The 13,042-nt window shown below is 42.4% G+C and overlaps 1 protein-coding gene across 1 annotated transcript in view; it reads left to right on the forward strand.

Moving 5' to 3' along the window:
- LOC145988599 (dynein beta chain, ciliary-like) overlaps positions 1-13,042 on the forward strand; it is a 292,854-nt gene that overhangs the window by 136,555 nt on the left and 143,257 nt on the right. Inside the window, exon 30 of the mRNA XM_083123590.1 lies at positions 9,546-9,779. Within this exon, the coding sequence (XP_082979716.1) occupies positions 9,546-9,779 (234 nt within the window). The remainder of the gene's footprint in view (positions 1-9,545; positions 9,780-13,042) is intronic.

Consider the following 13,042-nt stretch of genomic DNA (forward strand, 5'->3'; position numbering starts at 1 on the left):
GGTGGTCATGGATCTGGTAGGGGTGGGTTTGTCCGTGGACTGGTTGTTTCCCAAGGTGCGATGTATGGGAGTGCAGTTTTGGTTTTCAGGGGGGGTCTGTGGTGGTGTGGGAGGGGTGGGCAATGGTAGAGGGGGGTCGGGTAATAGCGGGCATGTTGGTGTGGGACTGAAATTGGGCGGCAGTGGAAGGGGAAGGGTGCAGCCAGTCTGAAAAGCTTGACGGCAGAGATTGGAGAGTTTTTGGAGGTGTTTAGTGTTAAGATCACTGGCAATGGAATGGGCGGTGTGCCAGAAGGAGTCTATTTGGTGATGGTGGTTACCTGGGGTCAGCAACAGGATTTTGGTAAGGGATTGAATAGAAATGGACAGTTCTCGGGCGCGATTTAGCTGGGATCGGTATATGGCGTGGGTCAGTTCAATAGCGAAATTTCTCGCTAGTGGGAAAATCGTGGGTTTTATGCTTGGGGGCATGGCGGAAAACGGCAGTTTGGGTGTGAGGCTTTTGGGTGTTAGGCCTAATATCAAACATGAGTGCAGGAAGCGTGCATGGGACGTAGCTTTGGTGTAGGAAACAATAAGAGATCGCAGGCGGTTCAGTTGATAGGAGTTATACGTGAAAGGATTCATACCAAAAGTGGATAATAATGGATAAAAGCAAGGAGGGCCAAAAGGGCTAAGTAAAAATAAAATAAGGTAAAAGGAAACACTCACCGGACAGTAGGAAAATTCAAAACTTTCGCTAATTTATAGCATCATCGGTGTGAGGAGAAACAGAAGACGGAACCGGAAGTTGGGGTCCTGCAGAGTTGCCAGGTCCCCATTGAAGAAGAAGCGGTGCGTAGAACGAAAAAAACACTGTTTCGTCACCAGGCTCGTCGTCACGGACAAACCCACCCCTACCAGATCCATGACCACCAATGACCCTAACCCACTCAAAAACAACCAGACTGTACTCAATTTATCCAGCCATAAACTGAGCACTGATGAAATAGCTGTTTTATCCAAAGGCCTCACCTTCTCCCCCACAACTCCCCCCAACCAATTCCGCCTACTTTTTGACATACACACATTTGCTCGCAGCCTCCGATGGCAACATTTCTGGGCCAAAAATCCCTCACTCCAAACTACTACCAGTGAAACCCACCCGAGCCTCCTTCAATTTAGCCCCCCCCTCCTCCCAAGATCCACCCCCCCTGCCCACCAACCACCCCTTGGAAAGATACATCACTGCCGTCATTTCCACCACCTCTGACAGCTCATTCTTAAATAACTTTCACAACCAACCTAACCTCAATCCCCCCCAACAGAAAGCTCTCAGAGACCTCCGCAACAACCACAACATCAAAATCCTCCCAGCTGACAAGGGGTCCACCACGGTGGTCTTGAACTCTCAAGACTACCTGGCGGAAGCCAACCGCCAGCTGGCTGACCCCTCCACCTACAAACCCACCACAGTTGACCTATCCGCCGAACACCTCACCAAAATCCGGGACTTCATCCACACCCGAGGCCCACCTGAAGGCCTAACAGCTCGTACCACCGCCATGTTAATACCCGACAATCCCCGCACCCCCACCTTCTATCTATTGCCCAAAATCCACAAACCTGGCAACCCTGGCAGACCCATTGTGTCCAGCTATAACTCACCTACAGAACGAATCTCAGCCTTTGTTGACTCCCCATCTCCAGCCTCTTGTGAAAGCTCTGCCCTCCTACCTCCGTGACACCAACCACTTCCTCCAGAAAATCAGCACCCTCCCGCCATTGCCCCCAAATACCATCCTTGCCACCATTGATGTCACTTCCCTCTATACCAACATACCTCACTCCCATGGCCTCCGCTCCATAGAATTCTATCTCAATAGCAGACCCAAACCTCACAACCCCAGCACCAACTTCCTGACCCACCTAGCCCACCTTGTCCTCACTTGTAACAACTTCACCTTCGAAAACCAAAATTTCCTACAGATCCGAGGTACAGCCATGGGTACCAGAATGGCCCCATCCTATGCAAACCTCTTCATGGGCCAACTTGAGCAAGAGTTTTTGGCTACCCAACCCCTCCAACCCCTCCTCTGGCTCCGCTTCATCGACGACATCTTCATGCTCTGGACACATGGAGAACCATCCTTGTCAGCCTTCCTGGACCAACTTAACCACTTCCGTTCCCTAAAATTCACCTGGACACACTCCCCCAACCAGATCACCTTCCTGGATGTGGACGTGCACATCGAGGGAGGACACCTGACTACCTCCATCCACATAAAACCCACCAACCACATGCAATACCTACACTTCTCCAGCTCCCACCCGTTCCACACCAAAAAAGCAATTCCATTCTCTCTGGCCCTCAGGGGACAGCGCCTGAACACTTCACCCACCTCCCGCCAGAATTATAACCTCCGCCTACACCAGGCCCTGGTTAACCGTGGATATCCCTCCATCCTGGTCACCAAGCAAATATCACGAGCTGCCTCACATACCACTACCACCAAGAAACCTGCTGCCACCAACCCACCTGCACTCATCACCCAATATCATCCCCACCTCAACAAAATCAGGCACACACTGCACTCTCTTCTCAAAATCCTCCACAGTGATCCCGAAACCAAAAACATATTTCCCGACAAACCCAGGGTGGTTTTCAAACGCCCCCCTAACCTCCAAAACATCCTGGTCCACAACACTCCTTCACCACACATCCAACACCCCCTGCCCATAAATGTAACCGACCCAGGTGCAAGACCTGTCCCATCCTCATCACTTCTCACACCCTCCAGGTGCACACGGCCACTGGCAAATTTACCCTCCATCCCAAAGGGACCTGCCATGCCTCAAACCTTATCTACATCCTCACCTGCAACATCTGTGGTGATTTTTACCTGGGGGAAACATCAACGGCCCTCAACCTTCGCATCAATAACCACCGCTCCTCCACCCACAACCTGGACTTCACTGTCGCCGTCCACACCAACCACCACAACATCAGTTTCAACGACTGCTTCTGGGTAGTGATCATCCACCTCCTACCCCAACCAGCCAACACCTCTGTTCGCAAAAGATGGGAGAGGGCCTATATATCGGCCATGAGTGCAACCACTCCACCTGGCCTGAACAAGGCCACCCAGTAATGCCCAACCCTCACCCACCCTCCCGCCCTCCCTCCCAACTCATCCTACACACTCACAGTTTACGACGAGCCTGGTGACGAAACAGTGTTTTTTTCGTTCTACGCACCGCTTCTTCTTCAATGGGGACCTGGCAACTCTGCAGGACCCCAACTTCCGGTTCTGTCTTCTGTTTCTCCTCACACCGATGATGCTATAAATTAGCGAAAATTTTGAATTTTCCTACTGTCCGGTGAGTGTTTCCTTTTACCTTATTTTATTTTTACTTAGCCCTTTTGGCCCTCCTTGCTTTTATCCATTATATATGTATATATATATATATTGGATAAAAGCAAGGAGGGCCAAAAGGGCTAAGTAAAAATCAAAGAAGGTAAAAGGAAACACTCACCGGACAGTAGAAAAATTCAAAATTTTCGCTAATTTCATAGCATCATCGGTGTGAGGAGAAATAGATGGAACCGGAAGTTGGGGCCCTGCAGAGTTGCCAGGTCCCCATCGAAGAAGAAGCGGTGCGTAGAACGAAAAAAAACACTGTTTCGTCACCAGGCACGTCGTAAACTGTGAGTGTGTAGGATGACTTGGGAGGGGGGCGGGAGGGGGGGTGAGGGTTGGGCATTAAGGCTTGTCGTAAACTGTGTGTGTAGGATGAGTTGGGAGGGGGGGCGGGAGGGGGGTTGAGGGTTGGGCATTACTGGGTGGCCTTGTTCAGGCCAGGTGGAGTGGTTGCACTCATGGCCGATATATAGGCCCTCTCCCATCTTTTGCGAACAGAGGTGTTGGCTGGTTGGGGTAGGAGATGGATGATCGCTACCCGGAAGCAGTCGTTGAAACTGATGTTGTGGTGGTTGGTGTGGACGGCGACAGTGAAGTCCAGGTTGTGGGTGGAGGAGCGGTGGTTATTGATGCGGAGGTTGAGGGCCGTTGATGTTTCCTCCAGGTAAAAATCACCACAGATGTTGCAGGTGAGGATGTAGATAAGGTTTGAGGCATGGCAGGTCCCTTTGGGATGGAGGGTAAATTTGCCAGTGGCCGTGTGCACCTGAAATTTTGAATTTTTCTACTGTCCGTTGAGTGTTTCCTTTTACCTTCTTTGATTTTATATATATATATATATATACATTTCTTCGCAATATTCTTCCAAACCAATTTCGATGCATACATTTCTTTGCTTCCAGCGTGCAAATGCTTCCAACCGTTTGCCGCTGAATGTCCAGGAACCTTTCTCCAGCCGGTGGAATGACTTCAGGGAATCTCACCCTGACGTCATTCCTCCGCTTGCCTTACAACCCTTGGCGAGGAGGGAGGAGAAAGGAAAGAGGGAGAGGAAACACTGCTTCTCAGGCACGGTGATTCCGTGCCCAGGGTAAGCTTCTTCTTGTGAGAGTCCACCGGTCGCACTCTCAACCTTCAGAGCCAAACCGTTCCCTCCGCTGAACTAGGGAAAACATACCTGGTAGAGTGCGAAGAACAGGAAAACTGAATAACATGGGCAAACCAATTCTACGTTAATTTTCACTTTACATTTGCTTCTGTCTTGCTGATTTCTGTTACTTGAACATAAATTTATCAAAAGGGAAAAGCTTAAATATTGAAGATGAAGCAAACTGAATTAAAATTCAAAGCTTAAGCAATTAAAGCACCTATTTGCTGACTCCCCCATCCTTGTATTTACAAAAATAGTGATTGTTTCTCCTCTCTAATCTTCAAAAGCAGCGAGAATACTTCTTTCACAGAACTGAATATTTTTTAAAGGGAAAGATATCAAAAATAAATTATATATATATATATATATATATATATATACAGGTAATGGACAAAATAATATGAACACCTTGGTTTGCAAAGGCCTATATACGCCGTCGTGGAAAAGGAACAACACTCAGCAGAGAGGGATGATCCCCACCCCCACCCCGAAATAAAATTCTGGCTCTGGCCTGCAATGATTCAAACTTTTAAAACCTGCCATTGCAGGTAATTTCGAGCTCGGAAAGGGAATTTTTTTTATCATTCATAGGGAATTTAATTCTGAGCCAGGAACATAACAACAGAAGTTTGGTGCGTGAAACTGAATGCGTGTAGTCGTTGGCTTCGTGCTGTGCTTCGTGTTTATTATTTATTTAGGTGTTAGTGTTTGTCGTGATAGTGCTGTGTTAAAGGGTAATGGATGTGATACAATATTTGCTGGTGAAACCTTTTGGAACAAGATCTTTTCAGGAGAAGTTGCAAATTGTTAATACAGGTAGGTCAGTGTCATCGCTTGAACTTATTTCTACACATAAAGACAAAAATCGGGAATATGTGAGGCATTTTCGCAAGCAAATTTTGGCAAAACACCATGGTTGACAGGAAGTATAAGTGTTAATAAGCTTTGCATTTTTGTTGGCCGTGCTTACTTTTCGGGGCTGAAAAGAATGTATGGAATCGTGGCTGATACTGTAATCTTTGCAACACTTGTGCCAAACATGAAAAATCCAAAAGTCATATAACTTCCTTTGTTAAGCTGCAATCTTTCGCACAGACACGTATTGACGTGAACTGGACAAACAGTGTGCTTTGGATGTGGTACGGCACAAGTAATCGAGTCCTGGAGTAAGTTGAATTTTGCACTTAAATTAATATTGCGGGTTTTTATTTCACTAGTGCACGTCTTTCATTTTATATTTCACAGGCTGTTTTTTATAGCTTTATAATACTGTCTTGTTTTATTATTTGAAATTCTACACGTATAGTAAACTGCAATAACGAGAATTAATTGATTGTGATCGTAGCAATAAGACAAACATTCCGACACAATATTCCTAAATCCAATATGGAGCTTGACATAAATTGCACGGAAACTTTTGGAGTTTGAGGATCAAAAGGTCGGAAATTACCCACTCGTTAGAACCAGCATACGCCACTCCTCTGAAGGGTAAGCATTTTGTCTCCAATCAAGCAGTTCAAGATGCTGTGGAAGTGTGGTTCAACATGAAACCAGCGTCCTTCTTTGTGGACGGTATCCAGAAACTTGTTCAGTGCTGGGACAGTTGCCTGAATGGTGGGGGTGCTTGTCTGTAGCCTCTGTCAAAGTAATACCAGTATGCTATCTTTGTGATATTGTGTATTTTCTTGCATATAAACAGTGTTAGTTTCTACACCCCAGACTATGTTTAATTTGAACCACCCTTATATATGGCCATAGGCGTAGTTAGGTAGGGGCTAGGGGGACTAAGCTTCCCCAAACGCATGTGACATATGCATAAAATTATTAAGAGAAACTTCACACAGAAATTAGATAATTCTTATGAAACTATCATGTATTACTCTTGTGGTGTGGCAGTCACAGATAAGGAAACAATACAATGTTTGTTGAAGTGCATGTCTTTTTACGGGGACCATATGTTCTGAAACAAGATTTCAAAGAAAATATATCACAGTTATTTCTTTTGATCTTCCACCTTGGAGCGCTAGGTAAACATTGTTTTGTTTACATTCAAACAATAGTAATGTTGCAACCAGTGTTTACATAAATGTAGATTTTGAAAAATAAGTTCATACAATTGTGTTTTTTCAAACATGAAAAGGAAAGCCGTCATTGTAGAGACTTAAACAGAATAGCAGTTTTGATAGGGAAAAGGCATCAGTTCAAAGAAATGAATTTAGTTTCTGTGGATTTGTGTTGTGTTGGGGACGCCTAAATGTTGTGCGAATGTGTCGCGATCCTGTAGAAGCGATTCAATCGTGCGTAATTGTTATATTAAGTGGTGATCACTACAGTTCATTAGCGAAATCACTCTTTCCCGAGTCTTTGGTGTGCGTTGCACCACATTACCAATATGTATGCATTCATTTTTCAGGTTACGTGCGACTTACTCAATTTATGTACTATAAATAAAATAAAATATAACTTATTTTTACTTACTTTCAGTGAGTATGTGTTGGCAAATGGCCGGAGGGATTCTTTCCTAATAAGTTGTAACAGAGGGGTTTTAATTGATTTTAATAGAAAATTTTTTCATAGTGATTTTTTAAAAATGAACAGGTCAGTTGTGATGGAATCCCAATATTTTATCCTATCCATGTAAACCCAATCCATGCCATCGACAAAGCTTCGTGGGCAACCGTGAAGCCGATAAACCGACCTGATGAAGGGGACAGTGGTCCTGGAAACGTCAATTACTAAACACATGCTCACTGAACGTAAGTAAAAATAAGTTATATTTTATTTTATTTATAATGAGTATGCAGATGTGTCAGGTTTATTTGGATTTTTCATTGTACGAAGGCGCTGCAGTTGAAAGTCGTGTTCAACTCTCAGTGATGGGTGAATCTTGTGGATCACTTCTAGACATGCTGCTCTAGGAATCTCAGGTATCTCTTGGAGTCTCGGAATAGATTCGTTCTTCTTTTTTTATTATTGATTGATTGAGTTGGTGTTTTAAGTCCACTTTATGCACAGTAAGGCTAATCGGGACTGGACCTACAGTTTAAAGTGGGATTCGAACCACTATGTGCCTCCACCAGGTATCTAACCCGAAACTCCTTGATTACACGGTGACGACGCTACCACTGCGCCATCGTGAGGCCCCGATTCATTCTTCTGGAGGCAAGAAGAAGCTTATTTGTTGTTTCAAGTAACCCACAGGAAGATTATCATGGAAGGACACGTGCTTATGCTGATTGAATAACAGCAAGAAATCTTAAATCATCTTTTGGAGATTGGAAATTATCGGAAAATCATTATTTGATGTTGTGCTCATACTGTTTGTGAAATTAAGGCACAGATGACAGAATGATCATTCATTTTAATAGAGAGTGTAGTAATAGTAAAAGTCAGAAGTCGAGAAAGAAATTTAAAAAATGCATAAGCAAAGTGATCATATAAAACCTGCTTCGAATGTCATATTTGGTGTTCTTTTAAAGTCACCTGGCCAGGGTTACATAAATGTTGTTTGGTCGACAATCCTCATTTAAAAGTATAGTTTACAGGATAATTAAATAATATTTCACCTATAAACAGCAATTTTCTATTGCCTTCATGCCATCTTTTATTTGTGCACGTTCTTTTTTATATAATTTGTTTCATTCAGACCTTGTTTTCAGGCACAAATGGTAATTTTTTTAATAAAAAAAATAATTTATCCTTAAGCCTACATAGAGACCAAGAATAGCGCCCCTTTTGCGACAATTCAGTAACTTGTAAGGTTCTCAATTTTGTAATAGTCTGTAATTCTTAGTTTTCTTAATTTACTTCTTCAATAGACATTTCTTAAGATCCGAAAGCGTCATAATATTTATAGTGTTCCAGTTTAGTGCACTTAATTTCAAGAGTCCCATATGTATCTACATATAAAAATACACATGATTTCATTAAGCATTTTTTTTTTATACGTTGCTGCTCGTTAAATGTTGGCGACACTTCTACATTGCTGTTCATTCTTATTTGGTTTCTGATTTGCCAATAGGCGGTACTGGACTATAATCTGAATTAACGAAACTTAGACTAGACTTTGACTAGATAATAAGCACAAGGACGCCTGCAGAGGGGGTGGATATATCTGGAAAGACTTCATACAATTCAAATTTTGAAATTGTAGCATGAAAACATCGTTGAAGGGTATAATTAAAGACAGCAGATTAAGTGCCTATGCAAATTATCCTAGTGGTGGGGATGCTATATGAGAATTCTCTAAACTGGGGAAAGCACCACCACACTTTTCCTCCACTATAAGTACTGCTGCCCTCCCCCCTGACAAAAACCTTGCAGGTGGCCTTGATTAAGCAAATAATGTCCAATTATAAGCAAGCATTGTATATTGGTAAAAAAGATGATCTGCATGAAAGGTTTAAATGAATGGAAACTAGTTATAGCCCACTAAATAGTATTCTGGGGAGCTCTTTGCAACATTTATAAGATTATTAAGATGGCAAACCAACTAATTTCATCTTAAAGTTTTTCTTCACAAATCTAGTCGCAAGTGGTTCTCAGTTGTAGTAAAATTAGGAAAATGTGAAGTTTCGTTGTACAGCAAGGAAGGAAATTTCAAATTTTTACTATTCCATTACCTATGTAGATTGTGCTTTAAAATGCCTTGCAGCATTATAATTTGCTCAGTACCATGAACACAGGATTACCCATTAATATTTTCACATATTAAAATTATATCTTCTTTATTCTAAAGAAATGTGTTTTTTAATAAATTTACAACCATCTATAATAGCATATTTATTTATTACTTTTAACAATTCCATTTCTTTTGGATAAGATGATATGGGGATCACCTGTCCCCCAAGGAGAATGTCCGTGATGATTTTTGTAATGGATAAAAGTATGAATAAAGTTAGCCCCAGCTAGCCACCCCAAGCGAATGCGCAAAACTACGCCTCTGTACATGGCACCATGGAGAGGTCTTCCAAAGAATAAACTTTGAATTACAGGTGGAAATGTGGTTAAACCGTGTGCAGGACAGGATGAGGAGCACAGTCCGTATGTACTTTGCAGAGGCTGTAGTGACTTATGAAGACAAGGCCAGGGAGCTGTGGCTGTTCGACTACATTGCCCAAGCTGCTCTCTGCGGAACTCAGATCTGGTGGACCACTGAGGTGAACATGGCATTTGCAAGGCTGGAAGAGGGGTACGAGAATGCTCTGAAGGACTACCAGAAGAAGCATGTAAGTACTCTAAGCATATAGTGACACAAGGTACTGTTGATGACATCAAGATGTCAAATGACTAAACCGGGACACATGGGTCACATTAAGCTCAGGAAATACTCTTCTGACGAAACCGATTCACTTATTGGCATTTTACATATCTCAAGACCATTCATTATTTATACAAATGACATCAGACTGTGGAACAGATAATACAAAGGAAGAATTCTGTAGGGTAAGGGTTATTGTTATTACTCACACATATTACCGTATTTACGCGTGCATAAAGCACACCCTGGTTTTTGATGGAGGAAAATGACAAACAATTAAATCTTGTATATTATGCACAGTATAATCCAGTTTCAAGAAATGGCTTTCTTGGTTGTAGGTCGTAAAGCTATTGTTATGCCAATCAAGAGTGAATGACATCATACCAATTCATACCTGTTGGTATGTGGACCAGGAGAAGAATATCACTTGTGTATGCAATGAGTCACCAACCCACACCACCTCTCTCCTCTCCCTCCACTGTGTTTAGCATCCCAAAGCTTTGACTCTTTAACCACCTTATTTATTCTGTAATAGACAGCAAGATCAAAATTATGTTATGGATTTGCAGTGCTCGGGAAGTTATTTTTCGTTGATACACATCCCATGTGACGGGAGGTGCATTCTCGAATTTCGCCAGAATGGCACTGCTTTGCTTGGTGTCGCAGAACATTACATTAGAAAGTGAAAAATCATGGGAAATGGCCTTCAAACTGTTATACGTGGTTTTACTCATTCCTTCTTTAGTTTTACTAAAAAGCTTTAAAATATATACATTTTCCATGCTAATGTAACATTTATACGAGACACATTTAGGACCCTCAAACTAGCAGTTAGCAGTATAAGATTTCTTCCATTAAGGCATTTACACACTCCATATATATAATATTATTTGGCCAGTAATACATTTTAATTATTATTTTCTTTTTCCCCTTATCTTTTCTTTCATCCAAAGTACCATAAAAATCAACGTTCCTTCATTTTGTGATGATGTTATTTCAACCGCATTTCACATTAGTGTCACCATCTTGAATGTAATGTTGTTACCCCATTCAGAAACTGAAGGATTTAAGCTTTACAACGATATATAACATGATGGGGTTCTGTAAACATAAAAAATCAATGCAAGTGTCACAAAATCATGGAATGACCATGTACGGTTTCATGTTGGCTGACCGAATTATTCCGTGCATAATACGCACCACAGTTTTTGGTAACAAAATTTTTGGAAAAAAGTGTGCATTATACATGAGTAAATACGGTATATATGAGGTGGTTTTTTAGGTTGTTGTACAAACATTTTTATAATTGTTCAAAATATTGTTAGAAAATTGTTATATTTAACTATTCATCTGATTCTACAGAATTTTAATACATTAAGGGCATTGAACTAAATTAATGCTTTGGTTTAACTCAAGTTGTCCTACATATTTTCTTCCACTGCACTAAAAGGATAAGATGTACCCTTCTCACCACTTTTACATTTTAATTAATTGGGGAAACTACAATTATATTTTTCATGAAGAAACCTAATTACATTTATTCATGGTGGTTGCGGTAAACGCGGTTTAAAATTACTTACGTGAAATTTAAAAGATTTCGTAATTCCGCGTTGCACAATTTAATGGTTCAATCCTATTAATTTCGAAGATCCACTGTCTTCATTCACAAAAGGGTACGGCGTTTGAAGCGGAGATGGTACCGCGTCAGTACATTGTTTGTTCCCGGGCGGCGGTGGTTGAGATTTTTCCCGTTCGGCAGCACTGGCGCGCGCATCTTGGTTTGCGTCGTCTGCGTCCTGTTGTCCGGTGGCGTTGCCAGTTGGAGGTTGGGGGGCTGGGCCGTGTTGCTCGGTAATGTGCCGTTCCTGTTCCCCGCGTGGCTGAAAAAGAAAAGATGCTATACACATACTCGACCCCCCTCCAGCCACGCGGGGAACAGGAACGGCACATTACCGAGCAACACGGCCCAGCCCCCCAACCCCCAACTGGCAACGCCACCGGACAACAGGAAGCAGACGACGCAAACCAAGATGCGCGTGCCAGTGCTGCCGAACGGGAAAAATCGCAACCACCGCCGCCCGGGAACAAACAATGTACTGACGCGGTACCATCTCCGCTTCAAACGCCGTACCCTTTTGTGAATGAAGACAGTGGATCTTCGAAATTAATAGGATTGAACCATTAAATTGTGCAACGCGGAATTACGAAATCTTTTAAATTTCACGTAAGTAATTACATTTAGCTCAAAATTTATCTACTCTCTGGTAGACCTGAACCGTAAGGTTTTTGCCCATGCAACGTAAGTCTTCTGTCCATGTCCTGGTCAAGATCAATTCACTCTTGACCATCCTCACCAATTTCTCTTAAGGGCATGCGGAACAGTCTCCATGAGGCTCTTCCACTGTTGCAGTGTTGCCAACTTAGCTCTCTTGGAGCCAGATCTGGCTCTTTTGTGTACTTGTGTGGCTGTGAACTGGGGCACCTGCCCCCGTGTCCCACTATGATGCCATCACTGGTTCTGGCCTACATAGACCAATGTTTTCCATGATTATACATTTTGCACGTGACGTGAATTGTTATATTGGCTGTGTTGCCCCACCCACTCTTATACCCACAGCTACTTTGTTTATAGCGCCGTGTTCATGTGAAATTGACATAATTAATATTGTTATCAGGGAATACTTTATTTTTGATTTCATACGACCATCGGTGGATTATTAAGATGTGTGATGCCGTCGGATGTAGATGGTGAAAACTAAGAATAAATTGTCATCAATTTAGAGTTAAGGGTAATAGCAGCACCCCACCCCTTTGACAACTAACATTACCCTAGGAAGCACTTTATGGAGCCTTCGTAAATCTAGCTCCTTGAAAGTCAATTTTAACTCCATTTAAGGTGAAATTTAGCTCTTTTATGCGCATCAGGTTTTGCAACACTGCCAGGATGGCCATAGGAGGCAAGGAGAAATGCATTTTGCCTGTGGGAGTATCATTTGATTTGTTCTTATGGAAATATGATACTTCTGATGGAATAGAAAAAGATATCAGTGGAAAGAGGGCAGTTTGAGGATGCATTTCACCAGCGGTAACTTGATGTTGAAGTTGATTCCCCATAAGGAATACATGGCATTGCGAAAATTCTTATTCATCATATTTTTCAAACATCATGTCCAACTTAATAATCAACATAAAAAAAAAACGCTTCCACTTGCAACACAGAGATATTCACTC

The sequence above is a fragment of the Lepisma saccharinum genome, chromosome 6 (assembly GCF_977018435.1).
Source record: "Lepisma saccharinum chromosome 6, izLepSacc3.1, whole genome shotgun sequence".
NCBI classification, from domain to species: domain Eukaryota; kingdom Metazoa; phylum Arthropoda; class Insecta; order Zygentoma; family Lepismatidae; genus Lepisma; species Lepisma saccharinum.